Source organism: Lethenteron reissneri, chromosome 20 (assembly GCF_015708825.2).
Source record: "Lethenteron reissneri isolate LAM-NWPU_2019-01 chromosome 20, ASM1570882v1, whole genome shotgun sequence".
Classification (NCBI taxonomy): Eukaryota; Metazoa; Chordata; class Hyperoartia; order Petromyzontiformes; family Petromyzontidae; genus Lethenteron; species Lethenteron reissneri.
The window spans coordinates 8,856,118-8,879,037 of NC_083798.1; the positions used below are offsets into that span (position 1 = coordinate 8,856,118).

At 55.2% G+C, this 22,920-nt stretch overlaps 1 protein-coding gene across 1 annotated transcript in view; it reads right to left on the minus strand.

The window, feature by feature from the left end:
* Nucleotides 1-3,002: 3,002 nt before the first annotated feature.
* Nucleotides 3,003-22,920, minus strand: part of LOC133344504 (triple functional domain protein-like) — a 90,615-nt gene continuing 70,697 nt past the window's right edge. Inside the window, exons 39-62 of the mRNA XM_061554482.1 lie at nt 21,045-21,113; nt 19,880-20,007; nt 19,088-19,154; nt 18,861-18,964; nt 18,177-18,246; nt 17,867-17,956; nt 17,356-17,448; nt 17,193-17,243; nt 16,218-16,295; nt 15,469-15,660; nt 13,713-13,902; nt 12,146-13,023; nt 10,934-11,211; nt 10,563-10,677; nt 10,193-10,252; nt 9,789-9,816; nt 9,039-9,201; nt 8,358-8,479; nt 8,101-8,232; nt 7,376-7,543; nt 7,017-7,095; nt 6,676-6,876; nt 6,102-6,240; nt 3,003-5,432 (exon numbers count right to left, since the gene is read on the minus strand). Of these exons, the coding sequence (XP_061410466.1) occupies nt 4,884-5,432; nt 6,102-6,240; nt 6,676-6,876; nt 7,017-7,095; nt 7,376-7,543; nt 8,101-8,232; nt 8,358-8,479; nt 9,039-9,201; nt 9,789-9,816; nt 10,193-10,252; nt 10,563-10,677; nt 10,934-11,211; nt 12,146-13,023; nt 13,713-13,902; nt 15,469-15,660; nt 16,218-16,295; nt 17,193-17,243; nt 17,356-17,448; nt 17,867-17,956; nt 18,177-18,246; nt 18,861-18,964; nt 19,088-19,154; nt 19,880-20,007; nt 21,045-21,113 (4,044 nt within the window). The 3' untranslated portion in view covers nt 3,003-4,883. The remainder of the gene's footprint in view (nt 5,433-6,101; nt 6,241-6,675; nt 6,877-7,016; nt 7,096-7,375; nt 7,544-8,100; nt 8,233-8,357; nt 8,480-9,038; nt 9,202-9,788; nt 9,817-10,192; nt 10,253-10,562; nt 10,678-10,933; nt 11,212-12,145; nt 13,024-13,712; nt 13,903-15,468; nt 15,661-16,217; nt 16,296-17,192; nt 17,244-17,355; nt 17,449-17,866; nt 17,957-18,176; nt 18,247-18,860; nt 18,965-19,087; nt 19,155-19,879; nt 20,008-21,044; nt 21,114-22,920) is intronic.

Here is a 22,920-nt window from a genome sequence, read left to right on the forward strand (position 1 = left end):
CACAGCTCTCTGCCTCGTATCCCACCCTCTTAGCTCCCCTTCTTTTATGGAAGTCCCCCCCCGCCCACCTCTCCCAGTCTCCCCTCAACCTCCTGCCATCCCCCCTCTCTCACACAGCCCATCGCACTCGCATCGTCTCGACGTCTCCCCCCTCCTCTCCCGGTCTCCTGCTCCCAGTCGCGTCTCATCCTCTCCCCGTTGTTGTCCCCACCTCTCCGTGTGTTCCCCAACTCTCGCTCGCCTCCTCCTCCTCCTCGTCTCCCTCTCGTCTCCCTCTCTCGTCTGCCTCCTCCTCCTCCTCCTCGTCTCGCCTCCCCCGTTGCCACCCAACTGGTGCCGAAGGTCGCGAGGCCCGCGCCTCCTGCCGCCGCCGCCGCCGCTGCTGCTGCTGCACTCGCTGCGGCGGCGTGGGGGGGGGGGGGTCCCCGCGGTCCTCGCTCGACCGGGGACTGGGGACTGGGGCCGGGGACTGGGACTGGGGACTGGGGCCGGGGACTGGACTGGGGACTGGGGCCGGGGACTGGGACTGGGACTGGGGCCGGGGACTGGGACTGGGGACTGGGGCCGGGGACTGGGACTGGGGACTGGGGCCGGGGACTGGGACCGGGGACTGGGACTGGGGGCACTCTTGGGACCACCGCGGGGCCCGGAGCCCGACACGATCGCCGCCTTCGGCCGTGCGCTCCGCGGGGGGCCCTGGTCGCGGGGCTCGCGAGGGGTCCGGGTCACGCAGCGACCCCTGCCGGTCGGACCCGCCGCCGCCTCCGCCTCCTCCTCCTCGCCTGTCATCGTCGCCGGGGGTTTAAAGCCCCGGGCCGCTCACGAGACGCCGCGCTACGAGGCCGCTGTCGTCGTCGTTATTGTTCCACTTTCGGCCGCAGTGTCCACGTTCCTTGGTCAGGTCATAGCGCGCTCGCGATTGGCGCTGCTCGACAGCGCGGCCCCTCTTGCAGAACGTGGCCGTGTTGCTTCCTGTCTTTCTATCGATCGGACTCAACGTTGACAAGAGCATCCCCAAGCTGCCGTCGCCTCTCTTCATGTCACGACTCGAGCCCGATCTGTGTGGTGGGGGGCAACCCGCACCAGCTTTGGCTCAGCTCTGCATCATTCAATTATTCCCTGCTGGTCGTTACCTTCTACCTCGTAATATCTTTAATGTTTTGTGTAACCGTTCTTTTCCCTTCACTTCAAATCTATATAAACTTCAAATTTAGATCGTTCTTTTCCCTGACAGGTTTTGTTTTGTTTTGGAGCTCTGCTTATCCTTTCTCTTTGGTCATCATTGTAATCCCTTATCTCGCCTTCTTCTTCAGCGTGCTTCATTATTATTTGTTTGTTCTCATCCATTCGGGCCACTCCGCGGGGGGTTTTAGGGGCTTAACAGAAGTGGCAGCCACCCACTGGCAGCGGAAATCTCAGCACGCTTTGCATTTGGATTTCTAAAGGATTGCCTCCTGGGCAAACAAAGCTCGGTCATCTTGATTCAGTGTTCTGTGTCACTGCGAGCCGCTGCCGACGTCATGGCCGTACGCCCTTATCGAAGTCGTCTGGCATCGACATTATTTAGCTTCTTCCTGTTCGAGTTACGAGCGAGGCCACGTAATGATGTGGCCACATTTGTGCCGTCGGACCATCCACCATCCAACAGAGCTTGCCACGTGTGTAAGCGTTTAATGCGCCATTGATTATAGTTTCAGCCGCCACTGGTACGTTTAAAAACTCTAGCAACCAAAATACACACATTCATTTCGCTTAAAACTGCGCAAAATGTCTTCAGGGCAAAGTCAGAACGACTTACTGAAACTGGTCCTTAAAATGCCCGGTGCAATTTCAAGCAGACCATCGTTATCGAATAGATACATTTAGTTGTGAAATGTGTTATTCAACGTATCGACGAGCTGAAACAATCATTTTCACATTGAATGCTGTAAATGTGACAGTTTATTTGGCTGTCAGGTGGTGGATAGGTGGTGGAGAGTATTATTTCACAAATTTGGCGATACGTTACATGGCCAAACCCAAAAATCTATTATGAATGAGCATAATAGCGGTCAGCTAAAACACAGTGAGTTAGCATCGTGGGGAGCGTGGATGGTGCATCCGTCAGTGACCCAATCCAAGTAACCGACAACATGGCTGCAATAACCTGTTATATCTTTCCTCCACCACCTCACTCGGCAGCAAGCCATTCTCTCTCATAACTCCCTTCAGCAAGCCTCTCATTACCACCTGCCCGATACGGATGTCCCCCCTCTTCATAACCATCAAATAAGTCATCGTTCTTCTCCCACCTGAAACACGACGCGATATTTCAATCAGTCCGGCTCATCTTCATAACTCTGCACCGAATCCACGCTCAAAACCTTCCGATCCCTTTGCGTCTGTCTTCCGCGTTACCAATATCTCGTCTCGCAGGGGCACAGCTCCACCACACTCCAGACGAAGCTCGACATTGCTCTCTTCTTCGTTGAGCCATCAAAGTGCGTTAAACCTTCATCATGGGACCTCCTTTGCCAGTACCAAAATATGAGAATAGGTTTTCCCCTTTTTTCCGGCAACAAACCAGCTGTGTTAAGATGTTAAAACACGCGCCTTTTGGCGTCCTCTGGTCTAACACAATGCATATATTATCTGTGTTTTTTTCGCATTCTGGCCACAAGTATTGTGGTTAATGCAGACATGATTCCTTGTAAAAGGTTTCAGTTTGGTGTTTTAATATCTTAACACCTGTTTTGTTTCTAGAAAAAAGGGGAAACCTATTCTCATGCGTTAACCTACTAAACATTACGATGTAACCCGCAGTTATATCGTCCCGAATGCTGACGCATATAGGGGGCAAAGGTCAGATTACGGTGTGAATGTCATAACACCCGTCATGATTCGTTATAATTGAGATGTTGGATTTTCCTTTCTCATGCGCTCCGGTGCAAGTGGCCCTCGGTAGCAGGCACTGCTCATTACCTCCACCGTGCCACGTCTCCAAAAACCAACGCGGACTCGGGTTAGGATGTAAAGCTTGCCTTTAATACTCCAGATTCACGGTGATAAAAAGTACGCACAGCACCACACGAGGGCCCCGGTGGGACCCGGTACACCGCACGGGGACATCTCGCACACGCGGCCGACCTACCTCACCCACCACGGTCTAGGACTGCCATTAAATAGAACGCACACTATTTACACACAGAGGGCACACGGGGCACGCCGATGCTTGTACACTCACATGGAACAACATTGTCTAAAACGCTCAGAGAGCTGGTCACCGAGCCGAAAATACATTTAATTTTGGCAAAATATGCTTTCTAAACACAAGGCTGAATAATAGGTTTTCGGCCTTGAGCCTCGACAGCTTAAACCTGCAAAAGGTTACATTTTTCAGATTGGCAGCCAGGTTGTACAGAACCCCGCGCGCACAAACTGGTGCGCGCACGGCACACGCGACCACGGCACACGCGCACACGTGGGGTGGAATCGGCATGGCATGCACACACACACACGACGGCATGTACAGATGGCACGCACAGACGGCACACACGCATGGCACACGTACCACAGCTGGGGAGAAGGGGCGCGGCTCGTGGAATGGGGCAGCGAGGGCGAGCATGCGGGGCGCACGCCACTCATCGCCCACGTGGGGAGGAGGAACGCAAAGCGTACCAACACCTTCCGTTAAACAACACTAAACGCTATGGTTACTGCATAAGACATTCTTTTTTTTTCCAAACACATGGCACGAGCAGAGTACACACTACATTTATTAATCACTTCAGGTCCCTTAGCCCGTACGTCCGTCTGTTCAGAACGCGTCGTGATTACAGCCACGCCCGGTTACCACTCACGCTGCGGGTGTTCGCACCCAGGCATGTAACATCAGGCGTTGTTGTAGGGGAACACCTAGTCAACACGCCAACGTGGCCTGGCCTCTGTACAGGTGCACTCGGCCTTCCTGCCCATCAGGCCACCACCATGTCTGGCCTGAGGGGCAGATGGGAAGGTGAACAGTGTTGCCGTAATACAGGTGGCCCTGCACTGAAACCACACTATGAATGCATTGGAGCTGGTCTCTATAGGGATTTGTTAAATACACTGTTAAATACACTTTGAGTAGCTCCATGGAGCCTCAACCTTCTCTCGTAGTTATGATTGGGTTGTGGATGTGTGTGTTGATTTCGCTTACTCCACTAACAGGAGCTTGGCATTGAACAGTCTGGCATTGAACAACGTGGCCTTGAACATGCGTGCAAGCACACGTGTGCATGAATAAAGTTGCATACGCACACTCATTTGCATTCACCCACACGCATAGGTAAGCAGCCAGTAGGCATGCGGTCTGTTTGGCCCAGGTAACCCGCCCATTGTACCAAACGAAACCACCAGGTGGACCCGGGACATCATGCAAGCCCTGGCACCTTCCTGCATCGGATGCGTGGAAGCGCGTGCCGCCTTCGCCTGCCACCCGGGCCCCGTGTGGGCTTGGTTACCTCCATGCCCGTCATGCAGCCCTACTGCTCCTCCTGGTAGTTTTTGGCTTTTAAACCGTGTCCACATTCTGTACAAAACTGTTGTCCGAGGAAAATAGTTCACTTGAGAGGGAGCCCTGTGCAATGTTTCCCCCTTAAAAAATGAGCGGCCAAGTGTTGCATTTGCATTGGTTTTCTTTGCCCGAGGGTGGACTGGCTGTAAGAAACGAAATGTAAAAGTATGTCAAGGCTCAGGTAGAACCTCTTTCGGTTGCTCAAACTTTTGAAAACTGGTTTCTATTATTATTGCTTCCTTTGCCTTACGACCTTTAAACTGCTCGGCCTAAAGGTCGATGCTCAACCCAAGGACCCCCCCACTGCCCAGGCCCCGGGACCCACACTCGACGGCTGCCAAGCGGGTCGTTACGCCCGGATGGTGGCGCGGCTGATCATGTAGTCGGTGACGGGGCTGATGGGCTGCGCGTCGTTCTGATGGCTCCGCCTCTCTATGAACGCGGCGAGACGGGCGACGTCCAGCAGCGCGCCGGGGTAGGCGTAGCCCGGGCACTGCAGCCAGGGATCGAGCAGACAGGCGGAGCACGGGGGGCGCCGCGTGTAGTCACCCTGCAGCAGGAGGCGCACGAACGATCGCGCCTCCTCGCTTACGCTCGCAAAGTACTCCTCCGGGAAGCTGTAATCAAGGCGGCAGATGTTGAGGCAGGTTTCATCGACGCTCTCGTCGAGGAAGGGCGACACGCCGCTGAGCAGCACGTAGGCCAGGACGCCGAGGCTCCACGCGTCGGTGCTGAGCGCCACCGGCTGGCCGCGCACCACCTCGGGCGAGGCGAACTCGGGGCTGCCGAGCAGCACGTGCACGTAGTAGTGCGTGGTGATCTGCACTGCCTCGCCCAGGTCCACGAGCTTCACCCGCACGGCGGACGGGCCCGACACCTCCACCAGGAGGTTCTCGGGCTGATGGTGCACGCGAGCAACACGGACAGACGATGCACGGACACCGCACACATTCGCGAAACTCCCAACTCGACGAGGTCGCCACCTCCTGGCTTGCAAAGGTATGGCAATACAGCAAATAGCTTAATTTCCATCTTTTATCTGTGTGGGCATTGAGTTTTGGCCCACCGAGTAATGAAGTTGGCCAAACAGTTCAATATAGGACAAGAGAACTTGGACAACTGTTGATGCCAATTCTGGCTGCCTGCGGTTTCCCGCGCCTCAATACGAAATCTGCGCATTACAAACTCTACAGCATTTTTATAAGTAATATGCATGAACAAAGCTATTTTAATAAATATATTAACAAGGTTCAATTACTGGAACATGTGACATGCCTTCTCTATGTGCCGGACAGGGCTCTATCAAAGAGGGTCTTTGGGTAACATTGGTTTGGAAGGCTTGGAATAAAGTCGAAATGTTACACATAATGCTCCACAACAGAGCATCGTGAGCTCATACAAAAATATCCATACTATCTACCATTCTCAACACAGGCTACAAACAGACACAAGATGCACATAAGCTGGCAACACTGCAACGAATTGAACAGAAGACAGGGATGCATTATACTGCACATGGATCACAGGCCGGATGCCCTGCATGCAGAGTTTTGCTAAGAATGGTCACCTTGATGTCCAGGTGGGCAATGCGACAATTGTGCAGGTATTGCAGCGCGTGCAAGGTGTCCCGCAGGTAGCCCGCCACGCTCTCCTCCGTCAGCTCTCCCTGTCGGACCACGTGGTCAAGCAAACGACCATCCGGCAGTCTGCATGACAAAGAGACAAAGATCCTCCTATAGCCTTAACAGACTGTTGGGGCAAGTTCTGTTAGCGAGTACCTATGATGACCAATATGCCACACGATGGTGTGGTGGCTAGCACTATGTCCAACCGCATTTGTCTCCCCAGTAGTGCCGTTCACACATCGCAACAGTTACTCATTTAAGGCTCAGTCGACCTATGGGAGGCCATGAGCAAGAATTGATAATTAAACCCATGTCGCTGGGTTTGTAGCAAAGTGCGCTAACCGCTTACACTACCGCTCCTGCCACAGACACGTGCACACAGACACGTTTACACGCAGTCGTACCTGCAGCACTGACGTGGCACGCGTGTACAGGCGAGATTGGCGATTTTTCAATGGGCAGCTTGTGTTGCACGAGCACTGGCTGAGAGAGAAAGGGTTAGGGAACGCGACTCACAGTTCCAGCACGAGCACGAAGCTCGACGGCGTCTCGTAGGTGTCCAGCAGCGACGGCAGCTGCGGGTGCTGCAGGTTGCGCAGCACGGCCGCCTCGTGCGCCACCTGCTCCTTCCGCTTCAGCTTCTTGCTCACGAACTTGGCCGCCACTTCCCGGGGGCTGCCCTTCTGCAGGCAGCGTCGCACCACCGAGAACCGGCCCCTGCGGCGGCACAGGAAACGACGTGGCGCGCTGAGGGCACCGTGCGGCTCGAACGTGGCAGTGGGGGGGGCTTCAGGGGGCAGCGGTGGGGGGTACGGTCAGGCGACGGGGGTCTCGCGCAGAGTGGAGGAGGGCCTCACCGTCCAATCTCAGCGAGCTCGGCGTAGGTGCTGTCGAAGTTGTCCTTCCAGACCGTACGCAATCCATCACTGCTGGCATCTGCACCGCGAAGGGTAATGACTTTTCACCATTACAATCCATAAATTGTGGCGACTCACACCGGCAAAGGTTACAGTGTGTTTTTTTTTTTACACAGTTGATGAGCACAGGCCCAACTCGTCATGCGGTTAGCAACAAACAGCACCATCAAAGTTATAACACATACATAGTGAACACGCAGTCTTGAATTGAGCAAGTTTACTTTAACAGCTTGGGGAAAGATACCATGGAAGGAAATTCCAAAGTGCGACCGTGTGCTTGTGTCGGTGCGCGCCAGTGCCTGGGTCGCTGGGCAGGGCGATGAACGTGGACGGCTCGCTGGGCGAGCTGATCCCCCATGGGTTGCTGGCGCTCACTCGGAACTGATACTGCCCACCGGCACTGAGCTCCTCCACCAGCAGGAAGGTCTCCAGCGTGGAGGTCACCACGTGCTGCCAGCCTGGCATGCCTGCAAGATGCACGCGCCGTTACACCTGCTCCGTTGCACTGGCGGCACCGAGCGCGTCGCACGCGACATGCGACACATGTCACGTCTTACCTCGACGCATTTGAAAGGGCAGCCCCAGTGCCAAATGCCCCTGCGCGGCACAAGGTGACTCTGCACCTGGCCTGCTACTGGGAATTAGTTTGCCTGAAGAAGTTAATTATTGCTATTTGGCAAATTTGGACCATTATGCCTGCACCCAACGGCCCACACATTTCAAATGGTGTCAGGCGATCTTTAACATCCACTGTAAAGCAGGTGGAGCATTGTATTTTATGGTTAATACACCTGCAGTAATAACCAGGGCGGTGTGCCGGATTCAAACTGCGGACCTCTGCAACAAGCGGCGAACGCTGGGCCATGTGCTCCAGTGCCTACGCCATGTCCGCTCCCTGCACACAGATAAATCCTGCGCTGCGATTTCAGCTATAATCTGATGCATGAGGCACTTACACTGGCAATCTCTATGCTTAGTTGGTCTCCTGTGACAGACAGGGAGCGTTGAGAGTGAGTGCCCATACCCTCCTCGCGGTACTCCACGGTGTAGCTTGAGATGGGGCAGTTGCCGGTGCTGGCAGGCGCCGGCCACCGCAGGAACACAGAGGAGCTGCTCCGCTCCTGGGCCACGGGGCGGCCCGGAGCTCCCGGCACCCCTGCGAGCGTGAGACCACGGGGAGCCGCTCAGTCTTCGTGTTTGATGACGGACGGAGCATCGCACAAAAATAATAAATGAAGTGCGTCGCGGAGGAGGAAGAGGAGGGAGGAGGAATGGGCGTACCCTGCACGCGGAGCGTTGCCGACGAGGTGGAGGCTCCCACGTCGTTGCTGGCCACGCAGGAGTAGAGGCCGCCGTCTTGCGGCATCACGCTGTGGATCTTGAGCGTCGCCTCCCCGGAGTCACTGCAGGCCGCGACACCACGACCTCTCAGCATACGCCCCCCGCTCGGCCGCCACCCCTGCCCTCTCACACTCTTTTCCTTTTCACCAATTTTATTCGAACCCTGGTGAAATGGGCCGCCAGGCCCTCTCAGCATAAGCCGCTCCTACAAGTGGAATTGATGCGATTCCACATGACGGTGGGAAATGTAAACAATTGGGTGGAAACTTTTTATTGTGACGCTTTACCGAGGAGTTGTGTACAATCACCGTGGCGTTGGAGCAGGGGGTGTGCAGCCTTTTCGTTATTCGTGCTCTTGGTGTCATGTCTCAACAGTGAGGAGAGTAACACCGCCTTGTTTCTCAGGACAGCCCCAAAATATGACACTACAGAACTACTTCTGAAATCGCCAAAGGGATTCCTGCTCAAATGAGCAAGAAAACTGTGCTGATCTCTGGCTTCCAGCTGTGAGCCAGCAGGAGAAATTCCACACTGTTGACTTCCTCACAAAGTGGCGATCAATTAATTGACTGGTGCCGGGTGTGCGGGAGGTGAAGGCCAGCTGTGCGCGGCGACGCTCACCTGTACGCGAGCGTGTACTTGTTGCTGGGAGTGATGTTTGCCTGGCCTGGGCCCCGCCATACCACGGTGGCGCGCGGGCGGCCGCACACCTTGCACCGCAGGGTGGCTGTCTCGCCAATACCACAACTTGTATCCTGCACGGGGTGAAGGAACTCCGGGGCAACTGCACGACAACAACAACGACAGTGACAACAATGACAACAACAACGACAGTGACAACAATGACAACTACTACGACGACCGCAACAACGAAACAACAAGACGCTGCTGCTAGATTTGAGCTGTGTGCGGTGAACTCCAGACACACACGGGGGTTCATCTATATCAGCTGTCTAAGGGAACAGAATCCAATCATCATCGTCATCAGCCATGATCCATCCACTGCTGGATGAAGGTCTCCCCAAGCTGCCGTCACCTCTCACAATCTTGCGATTAAACAATACACCCAGCACCTGCACATCAACTAATCCAATCGCTCCATCTCCTCGGTGGACGCCCTCTCCGACGTGTTTCATTCTTGGGCTGCCACTCCGTTATGATTCTTGACCATCGTCCCTTCTAGCTGTGACGTATCCTGCCCAAGCGCAGACTTTTCTTAAAAATTAGAATTTTGCCTTTAACCTGCATTTGTTCTCTCCAGGTAACTCCTAAGCATGCATCTCTCCGTGTTTCATTGAACACACTTATCAAGTACAACATTTTGCGACAACGGGATTGGTGGAAATATGACGTGGCGAATATTTGTCTCACCTTCGTAAATGACGTTTGGATTCAGCAACTGAAAAATAAAAAGATGGAGATAAAAGTCAGGCTTCGGAATGCGCACTGAGAGACACCAGCTCTTCGTTACACGGAGATGGGAAGCAGAGTTACATCCCAGCAGCGCAGGTGCTCACTCGTAATGGAACGGGCTGCCGTGCTGAGCACCGATGATATCCGCGACCGGGCCGAGCTTTCTAAGTCTATCCACCCAAGCAGAGCCTGCTGTCAAGAGATACAGCAGCAGACACTGCTGCACATTCCCCCGACCCCACCAAACACAGCCCTCCACAGGACCCGACGTTAGGGGTGATGAGATTAGTCGCGTTGCTGTGGATAGAGTGCTGTTATGGCGAGGGCGGCCGTGCTGTGGTTAGGGTTGTTAGTGTCGCTACCTCCACGTTAGTGTTAGGCTGGGTCTCGTCCCACTCGCAGTCGGGAGAGACAGGAGAGTCCTGCCAGCAGCGTCCGCACAGCAGGAGGCAGGAGGCAACGGGGAGGTTGGAGTGGTAAGGAGGCAAAGAGACAGGCAGACAGGCACACACACAGGCAGTAACCGACACAGACAGGCAGACAGAGCTACTAACGAGCCGATTAGGGACAGACACGCAGTGTGCAAACAGTGGCAAAAACGATGCAGGCCCGATATTAACGATTGTAGTTCAAGGCAGTAAATCCAGATGTGTTAGTACGGAAGAAACAGATGGAGAACAAGACTTTAGTTCTGATAACATTCCCAGGTGAGCCCTCTGTTTCACTCCCCACCTTGACGATGACGCGGTGAGGGTCGCGGCTCTTGTGTGGAGACTCATCCGAGCGACCTTCGCCCCGACTCTCCCTCCGGCGTAACCGGAACGCAGCGTGCCACGACGGGGACTTCCTGTGAAGCGACCAGCACCATGACACATTCACAATCGCACACAACAACAGTCATACACAACAACAGTCAACACAGCACACACACACACACAGAGCACACACATAACAACAACTCACACACAGCACAAACTTACACAACACACACCGACAACACAGAGTGCGCACAGAATAAACAGAAATCGCATGGCACCCTCCCCATTGCCCCCGTCCCCATTTCCCCATCCCCGTGGACCCCCCACACTGTGACGTAGCCTCACCTGACTCCGTATTCGCTGGAGACCTCCCTAGCGGCGCTGCCGCTGGAGCCTTGCCCCGCGTGGCCCAGCACGTGGCCCGGAATCCAGCCCTCCGCGGCGGGGCAGGTGGGGGTGGCGGCGCGGTACACCAGGTAGAGGTTCTGCTGGTTGGTAGCCAACACCTGCACCACCTCGCCCTGGGCCACGCTCACCTCGTCCTCGCGCACGGCGCGGTAATCGGCCGTCACCAGCATGCAGGCGCCGCCGCCGCCAGAGCTCCCGGTGTCCTCCCCCTGGGACTGCAGGCGCCGGCAGGCGGACATTAGCGGAGTCTCGCTCTTACACAAATACCGGTGTCCGCACATGAGGCCTTATGAGCCATCTCCCTATCAGATTGTTCTTCTGTCGCTGCTGCTACTACCATCAGATTCGCTTGTTGATTCCTCCACCCACGGTGAGGACTTTGGCTATGAAACCGCCTGTTTCGTGTTATCCACACTGTTCAACCACCACACTGCTGGTCACAACAACCCACTCACCCACTTACTCACCCACTTACTCACCCACTCACCAACCTACTCACTCTCTTACTCACCCACTCACACCGCTTTTTCCCTCTCCCTGCTCCACTATAGAATTGCCCTCCCATGATCTCTTCCCAAGCTTACTCAATTCAAACTAAAACTAAACTATATATTTAGTGACATTTTAACACGTAGGGCCCATTGAGCTATATAACTCATTTTCAGCAGTGACCTGGCCACAAATGATAGCTCAAGGAAGTGGCTTATCACGTGGAAATTAATCGCAGCCAATACTCCCAACGCACATTTCTAAATCCAGAGGGAACAACCTAAGGACCCAGAGAAAAATCCAAGCGACCACGGGGAGAACATGCAAACTCCAAATATACAGGTGTCAGGGTTGGGATCGAACCCACGACATCCTGTATACCAGGCGAGGTAGCTAACATCTCAAGAAACATGTTAAATCTTAACTATTAGGACTTTTGATCGTGATGTTTGTTGCTGGTCGTATGGCATTTTTAGCCTTTGCTTGGCAACTTGTAAAAAAAGAAACATGATAGTCTAAAACTCTCGCAGGTCTGACTTCGGTACGGCATACAGCTTCACGACACATACGGCTCACGTGAGCTGCAGAGAAGCAGAAAACACACGCACAACGTGTGTGAGTTTACAATGGATACGGGGTGTGCGTGCATCCGCCACTCACCCCGGTGCTCTGCAGCGAGTGCTCGCTGGTGGTGGAGCAGTTGCTGAGTCTGTCCGCATCACGGCCAGAAGGTGGCCGCCTGGCGCGCCGCGGCAGCGAGTCCCCGTCGCCGGGAAAGCTGAACACCCCATGCCGGTTGGCCGGCGACGCTGGGTCCGTGCTCCAGAAAGAGGTTTTGCCGGAGCTGGAGGAGGGGCTGGGTGGAGGAAAGGGGCTCAACGGGGGCAGCGATAGGTCCCTGGGGAGACGGGCCGGGGAGGAGTACGCGGAGCGGAGAGGGGACCCCCCGTCTGGCGGAGGACTGCCCGGTGGCGGCTTGCCCTGGGGCATGGCGTTTCCAACGCCCTGCACGCCGCGCGTCTCGGCCTCCTCCAGGCTCGTGCCCGAGCCGGACGAGCCATGCAGGCCGCTGTCCGTCCTCCGAATGCTGCCGTGCGGGACTTCCGTGGCCCCCGCTCGCTCCTTGGGCTCCCCGCCAGCGCCGGGTGACAGCAACGCCGGGGCCGAGCCCTTGTGTTCCAGCCCGCTCGGTGAGCGCAGCGTGGGAAAGCCGGAGTTGTGGCCGACGGCCTCGCCGCCGGACCCCACTGTTCCCACGGACGATGCGCCCGTGATAGGGCCGTCGCTCTCTTTTAAGCTCAGGTGGTTGAGCGCCGGCAGAGAGGTGTTCCGCCCGACAGGGGAGGGGGCCTCTTCAGCCCCAGAACCCTTGACCGTCGCTGCACCCCCTCCGCTGTAGGCAGCCATGGAGGAGAGGGGACGAGGGGAGGCGCCGACTCCGGGCACGGGGGAGGACCCCGCAGGTGGGCGCAACCGGCCCAGGCTGTTGTAGTTGCCGTTGCCCTGGCTCCTCTGGTACTCGATGGGCGATACGAGCGCTGCGGAGAAAAGGGACGCGGGCGAACGACGTTAAGAGCGAGCGCCGTGTGTGAGCGCCGGTTTGCTGAGAGGCCGGCGGGCGGGGTAAATGTTCAACTTGCAATCATCGCAAAAGAGATGTGTCCATCTCAAGGAACTTGCAGGGGAAGTATTTTAATTTATGAATACAAAATAAACACAAGCGAAACATCAAGGCAAGTGCGGTATGTGGGGAAGGGACTCGGCAGACGTGACCATGCTGGAAACACGAAGAGAATTTGAAGGATCGTGAGTTTGCTGGGGAGTTTCTTTTTTACAAGTGCGTATGACGCTCTCTGCCACGTGGCGCACTGCGGTCACTAGCAATACAAAATAAAAAGTAAAAGTGCACAAAAAAGCGTGGAGAGATGCATGCTTGGAATTGCACCGAGACGCAGAGAGGAAGACGTGGATCAGAGAATCTACGCAGGTTAATGACAGCAACCAAACCGTTAAGGCTTGGGCAGGACGCGTCATGAGAAAGGACGATGGACGACTGATAACGGAGCGGCGGCCAAGGAGCGGAACGTGTCCAAGAGGGCGTCCACCGAGGAGATGGAGTGACGACATTGGTGCGTGCGCAGGTGCCGGAAGGATTATTGTGTTGTTGGTGATGGCAGTGTGGGGTGGACTGGTCTCGGCTCGTGACACCGCTGGAGTTGCTTCTTGCCTTTGAGGAAGTTGTGCTGCGTCTCAAGGAGCTGGGAGAGTTCGTGCACCCAGGTCTGCCGCGCCTCGGGGCTCGACGCCTGCAGCAGGTAACGCTCGCCGCCCCCCGAGCCGCCACCGCCGCTCCGCCACGCCACCGCAAACTTACACGGGTCGCCCTCCACGTCCATCTGCAGGGCCAGCTGGCTTATCTGTCGGCGCAACGCGGGGGAGGGGGGGGGCACAACGGCACTCGTTTGGGGGGGGGGGCGCAGCAGCTGGCGGACTGGTGTGCCGGCGGCATGGGGTGTTGTGGCGCGGCGTTGTGGCACCGTCTTGGTTTTCCCTCTGCATCGTCGAGGACCGTCGCTTGCGACCGAGAGACGGTGGAGCGAGAAGGCCGTTCGAGCCTGATGAAGGGGTGACGATCGAGCGGTCGGGTGGCTTGGATATCGACCCGCGATAGCCAACGCGATGAGAGTAACTGAGAGTCTCTGGCACGCGATCCTAATTTATTGGTTGCGTGGTTACGGCAGGAACGCCGCACAATCGCGTTGTTCGTTGAGATGTAACGATACGAATGCTTCCCACGCAGCCATGACTAATCCCAGCTCCGCACGAGTGCAGGTGACACCCTGCTCGTTTACTTGATCTGAAAATCTTCTGCAGATTAAAAAAGAAAAGATTTCCCTGCTCACGGGAATTAACATTAGACTGTGGGCTCAATGACGTGAACGCTAATCATCCGTAATTATACAGCCTAAACAAACGCAGCAGCTATCTGCAGTTACGTTCATATCGGCGCGACTACGGGGGGGGGGGCACTTCCAGCACTTGGCGTGCTGCATCAAGCGTCGCAGGTGTCGAAAGGATTGATTGTTTAGGAGTAGTGTAGGGTCGTGCTCAGTTTGACAACCCAAGTGTTTCCATTTACACCACTCAGCCCCGAAACACACGGTAAAATAAGACAACCAGTGTGCACACATCTCTGCACGAGATGACGAACACCCCTCATCTGCAGGATTATTGCTAAGTGGCATAATTGAATTTAAATGTGTAAAGCAACCACATTATGCAGCACAAGTAACGTGAACCGCACCAAATCTCCGCTGAAGCTCGGTGATGCGCAGTGCACGTGGTGCGGCCGGCTCTGACGCTGAGATGAAAGCAGACGTCACTAATCCAATAACGGAGCATGACGTACGCAGTACAGGCGCACCCAGCGTGTGTGTGGGAAGCAGTGATGAACTCGAGTTGTTGGGGTTGTGGTGCAGTGTGCTACCACTGCGCCCCAAACTCCTAGCTCGATTTCTGCTCGGTGTCGAATATCTAAACCGGTCCTGGGCCTCTTCTAGATCAACTCAGCCTTAAATGAATACCTGGTGCGGTGTGTAAACACTAGTAATGGGAACACAAAGGTAGCCTGGCGTGGCGTCGTGCTAACCACACCACCCACTCATGTGCCATGTTGCCCTTCATAGGTTCTCGCAAACAGCATTACACCAATAACCTGTTAGTGGCTATAGGGGGATCTTTGTACGTGTGTGTGGTGTGGATATTTGCCGTGGGTGTGTTTGAGGAGTGTGGTGAGTGCGCATGTGGAGCATGTGCGAAGTGAAGATGTAGGCAGTGGGTAAGTGTAGAATGTGCAGTGAAGAGATTTGCGGCGAGTGTGTACGCTCAGCATGTACGTGCAGTACGTGCAGTACGTGCGGTACGTACGGTGGGCGTGCGTGCGCGTGTGTGGGTGGTGAGGGTGACGCGACCACGGTGCCTGCCTTGATGCTGTGCTTGAAGAGGAACCCTGGCAGGGAGAAGCCGCGCTTGCGGTCCAGTGGCTCGCTGAAGATGAGGATTTGCTCAAAGAGGAAGAGGCGGCGCTCCTTGCTCCGCGCGAGCAGCCCGGCATCTGTCTGGCTCACGAGCAGCGTGTCCTGCAGCACCAGGCGGCCCTGGGCCGTCAGCTTCCCCTGCCGAGAGGAAGTGGGTGTCGGAGGTGACGAACATCCTGAACACCCTCTGTGACACCCCGAGTATCGCAGGGCTTTTGCCTCCCTCCTAACTCTACGATCCGGCAGGCACAACAGTTTAACCCTCCCGAGGGATCAAACCCACACAGGACACAGAGCTGCTTCAGCATGGAACTATCTCCCAGAACAACCCACTCGTGTCGCCAGTCCCAGCCAATTTACATGAACGGTCGTGTGTACCACTTACTTCTGTATTTATGTGTGTGTTTGACTGGGTGTGGTATTCATTGTATTAATGCAAACTGCATAATTAATATATTTAGAATGTAACGCAATACCCTGGTTACAATTGCAAACAAGACGTTCCAAACGAGATGTTCCGGCTCAAGGGATTTTCCAGGTGAAATATTGTAGAAAATAAAAAAGATGAAATGTAAGCCCCATGCTCGCTTCACGTGTTACATGCGACAGCGCGGGGGTCTGGGTTTGGGAGAAAGCGTTCGTCCGCGAAGATCAACGGAGAGCGCAGGCGACGACGTGGGGCGACGCACGCTCACCTCGAATCCCTGCAGCCGCCCCACGGTCATCATGTCGTTGCATCGCTTGGGCACCACGCACATTACCTCCACCGCTCTCTGCAAGGAAAGGGGATGGCGCCAACGGTGAGACGGGGCACATTGCACCACTCTCCAGAAATAGACACGAGCCGGGCACCGCTACTGGGATCGAGCTGCGTTTGATGGAGCCGCCCTCCTCCTTCGCGCCGCGGCGGACCGCAGCGCTTTACACCTGCCAAGCGACTAACATCACACCTCGCCTCAACATGTTAAAAAGGGCACCCCCCAGAGCTAGCTGCCCCTGTGGAGCACGAAATAATTTCAGCACCTGACCTGCAAGTGGGCATTGGTCTACCAGTAGTGTAATCCCAATTGCGTAGTTTTGCAGATAACTTTTAGAATTCGGAAAATTTGGAAAGTGACGCCAGCACACAATGGCGGTGTCTCTTAGAAGGACATTGCAGGATCTTTAACGTCCACCATAGAGCAGACGGCGCGTATCTTATGGTAAATAGCCCCACAATATTAACCAGGGTGGCTCGCCGGATTCAAATCACAGACCACTGCAACAAGCATCAAACATGCTACCGCTGTATGAGATCTCTTTTACCAGTGGCAAAATATAATAGTAGGTTTTTACCCTTTTAACTGGTACAAAACTGACACCTTTATTCAAGGCATCATGTTTGCAATGACCACAACACAAGTAGTCAAAAAAAGCAAACAAAAAGAAGCAACTCTGATAATGATAATAATATGCACTGTCCTTGATAATGATAATAATATGCACTGTCCTTGACAGTGCATATTATTATCATTATCAGAGTTGCTTCTTTTTGTTTGCTTTTTTTGACTACTTGTGTTATGGTCATTGCAAACATGATGCCTTGAATAAAGGTGTCAGTTTTGTACCAGTTAAAAGGGTAAAAACCTACTATTATGCTACCGCTGGGCGGGCCCAGGAGTGGCTCTCACCTCCAGTTCAACAGTGTCCAGCTCCGCCCGACGTGTGTACTTGAGGAAGTCCTGCACACAGGGAAGCGACATCGCGTGAGATTCTGGAGGAGACTACACACGCCACGGCCGATTGTTTTTTTGTGTGTGATTGAAGTCGGCAGCGTCTCGCTAGCTGCTACACCTTGAGAAGCAGTTGGTACTTCATGATGCGCTGCACGGGCTTGATGAGCAGGTCGGTGAGCTGCAGCCGGTGGCCCATGCGCTGCTTGAGGTCCTGCGAACAAACGCACGCACACCAGCTCAGCAGGAGAATCAGCTGATCTGTGGGGTTAGACATGTGGGATTATCCTCTGGGGTGGCAAGGTGGTGCAGTGGTAGCACTGGTGCCTCTCAGCAAGAAGGGCCTGGGTGTGATTCCCGACTTGGGCACCTGTCCGTGTGGAGTTTGTATGTTCTCCCCCTGTTCTGCGTGGGTTTCCTCCCAGAACTAAAGAAACCACACAATGTAACTGGTATTTGCCAAAACATCCCAATGCTGATAAATTACCTTCAATTTAAAATTGCAGATCATTTTTCATTTTCCCCCCAAACATTACCACAAAACTTGTCAGGACCCTCCTGAACAATAGTATTGAGTCTCAGGCTTTGCTGGGTAAAATCACATAATAATAAAATGATGATGATATCCTCACCTCGAAGTAGGTGTCTATGTACTCGGAGACGATGTGCTCCGACTTGGGCTTGTTCTGGCAGTACACGATGTACATGTGCAGCCTCCGCTCCTGCAGCACACGCACACACATGCACGCACACACGCATGCACACACATGCACGCATACACATGCACGCAGACATGCACGCAGACACGCACGCACACACACACACGTACCACACACGTACCACGCGTCAAAGTGAACAAAACGAAGCAGTGCCAGGTGGAGATGGAAACGACGAACAAACGAAATGGATATTGAGAGATACAGAGCGCGCGTGAGGACTCACGTGCTTAATGAAGAGGGAGGCCAGTCTCTCTGGCTGCTCCAGGCTCCTCTGTAGCTCCGCCAAGAAAAATCTAGGGTGGGAATACGGAAGCACAAAGCATACAGAGAGAGGGATTCGTGAGTGAGCGCACGGCAGCCTCATTGGCATTCCTCACTTTGCACGGAGCCGACGCGGTGGCCCCACGGTGGGGTCAACGTGGTGGTGGTGGCCCCACGGTGGGGTCAACGTGGTGGTGGTGGCCCCACGGTGGGGTCAACGTGGTGGTAGTGGCCCCACGGTGGGGTCAACGTGGTGGTGGTGGCCCCACGGTGGGGTCAAGGTGGTGGTGGTGGCTCCAAGGTGGGGTCAAGGTGGTGGTGGTGGCCCCAAGGTGGGGTCAAGGTGGTGGCCCCAAGGTGGGGTTAAGGTGGTGGCCCCACGGTGGGGTCAAGGTGGTGGTGGTAGCCCCACGGTGGGGTCAACGTGGTGGTGGTGGCCCCACGGTGGGGTCAACGTGGTGGTGGTGGCCCCACGGTGGGGTCAAGGTGGTGGTGGTGGCCCCAAGGTGGGGTCAAGGTGGTTGTGGTGGCCCCAAGGTGGGGTCAAGGTGGTGGCCCCAAGGTGGGGTTAAGGTGGTGGCCCCACGGTGGGGTCAAGGTGGTGGTGGTGGCCCCACGGTGGGGTCAAGGTGGTGGGCGGCCTTACTCGCGGTGCCAGTCGTAGATCTGCAGGATGTTGCCAAACACGATGCGGTCCTTTCCCTTCATGTCATCTGGCACGCCCTCCTCCTTCATGTGCGCCATGTATCCCTGCCAAGATGCACGCACGCACGCACGCACTTACATACAGCGGGCTGTAGGAGAGGGAGTGGGGAGAGAGGGAGTCAAGTGGTAGGGGGGGGGGGTGGAGGTGGCAGTGATCGGGTGGCTCACCTCCACCACGAGGCCGAGGTCGCGCACGTAGTCTGCCTCCGTGTCCACCAGCTCCTTCAGCACCAACCTACACACACACAGGCACGCAGGTGAACACACACACACACAGAGGAACGCGTGTGAAGAGGAAAGATAGGAAATCCCCCACAGAGCTTTGACAGCGTTGGGGCAAGTGCTATGAGGGAATAGATAGCCAGCACCCCACACCTAGCCGCTTTTGTCTCCCCAGTGGCGATGTTTTCACATCACACTAGGTACTCAGTTGAGGCTGAGATGACATAAGGGAACCCAGGACTGTTTCAGAAAACTGTCACTAGCTTTGGCCTTGAGTGGGTTCGTTGTGTAGCATGCTAATTGCTGCACTACGGCTCGCCACAAACACATAGGCACGCACACAAAACTGCGCAAGTGAACACAAAGTGAGGCCATGTGCAGGCCGCACCCCGGTAGGTGATGTCTACCAGTGGGTGCGTGTTGGGGGGGAGTGAGAAGCGGCTGGATCGCACAAATGTTGCCAACTCCCTTCCTGTGGGCGTCGAGGAGTAGCCGTACCCTGGCTTGCCAGGAGAAGGCGGCCCAGCAACTTGAGTACTGATATAATCTATCCTTTCTGTATGGGATTGAGCGTTTCCCTCTCGCATGTGTGGATTTGCTCCCACAAGTATAAACAATCATTTATTGGCTCAAAATTGCGGAGCTTGGCCAATTGCGTAAGATTCAGATTGCATGGACGATGACGACGACGACGCAAAACAAAACTCAAGATTTGTGTTATTATTATTGTGACTGTACCGGCGCTGCTCTAGCACCCGACCGCTGGGGCACACAGGCGCGGGCGAGGACGGGGAGGCGGCACCCGGTGAGGGGGGCGCCCCCCCCGCCATCTTCGGTCCCAGTGAACTTGGCCGCTCCTCCGCACCCTGTGAACACGCACGCACACACGCACACACACACGCACACACGCACACACGCACGCACGCACACACGCACGCACGCACGCGAGGATCCTCCCGTCAGTCCGGTGAACAGCTGGAGCCACGGCAAGTGGTGGCGGCGGTGCTTAGCGACCAGCGTGGCGCATGGGAGAGTGCGGAACCACGCCCGGCCACCATTGTTACATCAGTTCAGCAGCTGCTGCTGACAGCGCACCTGAACAGGTGTCTGAAATTGAAAGTGTTTACTTGTAGGAAAGCTAATGTCAGTTACAGATCCCATGCGCACTTGAGAACGAAAACTAATTTCTGGCCACACCTGGTCCCCCCTCCCATTACCCACGACACCACGAAACGTAAAACGCCCCCCCCCCCCACTCATGAGGTGATGAAAGAGTTTTGGGTCGCAACTCAACCCAGGAATTGCGGTGAATGTAGAATCTCAAGTGGCCGCAGCAGTCACATGGCCAAATTACAGCATGCATGACTAATACGAAGGATTTTATACATGAATCATGAACCTAAAGAGTATTGCAATCGGTTAATCGATGCATCATCACATGCCTGTTACACGCACATATATGTCTATACAGGGACAGAGTGAGCGAGTGTACATGCCTACTGTTCCATCTCATCCATGCTGTGTTCAACCACCACACCGCTGGTCACAACGCTACCCTCTCTGCTTCGTCCTTCGCACTGCTCCACTTTAGAGTTCCCTCCCATCGTCTCTTATCCCATGCTCCTATAATCAGTTTGCTTGCTTCAAAGACACGTGTTACCTCTGTGTCTATTACAACTTCAATCGTGTTGCTTGTTGCTGGATGGTTCACTGTTTGGGCCTGCGCTCATCAACTGTATATAAAATAACAATTAGAGACAAAAAGCCTGACATGGAGACAGAGCCGATTCCTCTTCTCTGTGCTGCCTTCAGCGAGACGGGAGAGCGGAGACTCAGACCAGCCACGTATTCCCACCGCACCCCGCGAGTGATTACGATCGCGACGGGCAGCTGTGACACTTACTGAGCGGGAGGGATCGCCGGCCGGGGTTCGGGCCTCCCCACAGGAGGCAGGGACAGACAGGTAAGCGGGCTGCAAGAGCAGGCAGGAGGAGGGAAACGGGCAGCGCAGGTAAGGGCCATCAGGTGGGGTCGAGTTGAGGGCAAAGGTGGGAGCGGGGGTGGAGGCAGAGGTGTGCACAGGAAGGGGATCACTCGCCCATCAGAATCGTCACTGCAAGAAGAGCTCAACGATCAGAGGAAACGGCAGCAGGGACAAGGAGGGGGTGAACTCGTGGGAGCATCGCTCGCGGCTTCCTCGCCAGGGAGAGGGAAAGGCATTCAAACCAAACACACGTCCCTCTGTGAAGGCCGTGCCGCCACACACACGCGGCGCAGCAGAGGGGCGCACGTCTGTGTGGGTGCGAGCGCGTGGCGGGCGAGTGTGCTAGCACGTGTACAAGCGTGTGCATTAGCGTGTGCGCAGTAGTCAGCATTCATTTGTCGACGCGCCGGCGTGCACAAATACCACGCAGCTCTGTGTTTACGGCTGTATCGCTGCGCATGTGTTGTGTGCGTCCGTGAGTAAGCGAGCGAATGAGTGGTTGTTGAACGAGCGAGCGAGTGAGCGAGTAGTTGTTGAGTGAGCCAGTGTCATGGGAGTTGAGCGAGCGAGTGCGTGCGTGTGCGTTGGGATGAGACCCAGCGACAGCGGTGCTGGGCAGTGGGGCTCACCGGACGGCTGGGCCGGAGCTAGATCGCACGCAGCCCAGCAGAGGCAGCGGAGGGGGGTGGGGAGCGGGGGCTCGGGGGGATGAGGGCAGGAGAGGGCATGCGGGGTGGGGCACGGTGGGGTGTGCGGTGGCAGCAGAAATGAGAAGAACAGCGCCATGCGGGGGGTGTAGGGCAGACCTATGACCAGATTGACATTCACACTCACACACATAAATAAACACACTCATGCACGCCACACAGATGCATACTCACGCAACCCACTGTATACTAAGCACACTCATACAGGATGCACACACATAAACATACACACTTAAAGGCAGTCCACACTCATGCATAAAGATAGAGATCCCCCATATAGCCTGAACAGACTTGTGGGGCAAATGCTGTTAGCACCAATGAAGGTCGGCACGGTGGCCAGCACCATGCCCAACCGCTTTTGTTTCCCCAGTGGCGATGTTTGCATATTGTACCATTTTGAGGCCGAGTCGACCTAGGGAAGGCCCAGCACCAGTTCAGATAATCGTCACTGGTTTTGGCCGTGAACGGGAATCGAACTCAGGTCGCCGGGTTCGTAGCGTAGCGCTACCTCACTCATGCACAACACGTATACTCACGCACACTCCCATACACTGCACGTACACACACCATCCACTCATGCACAACACGTATACTCACGCACACTCCCATACACTGCACGTACACACACCATCCACTCATGCACAACACGTATACTCACGCACACTCCCATACACTGCACGTACACACACCATCCACTCATGCACAACACGTATACTCACGCACACTCCCATACACTGCACGTACACACCATCCACTCATGCACAACACGTATACTCACGCACACTCCCATACACTGCACGTACACACCCATCCACTCATGCACAACACGTATACTCACGCACACTCCCATACACTGCACGTACACACACCATCCACTCATGCACAACACGTATACTCACGCACACTCCCATACACTGCACGTACACACACCATCCACTCATGCACAACACGTATACTCACGCACACTCCCATACACTGCACGTACACACACCATCCACTCATGCACAACACGTATACTCACGCACACTCCCATACACTGCACGTACACACACCATCCACTCATGCACAACACGTATACTCACGCACAC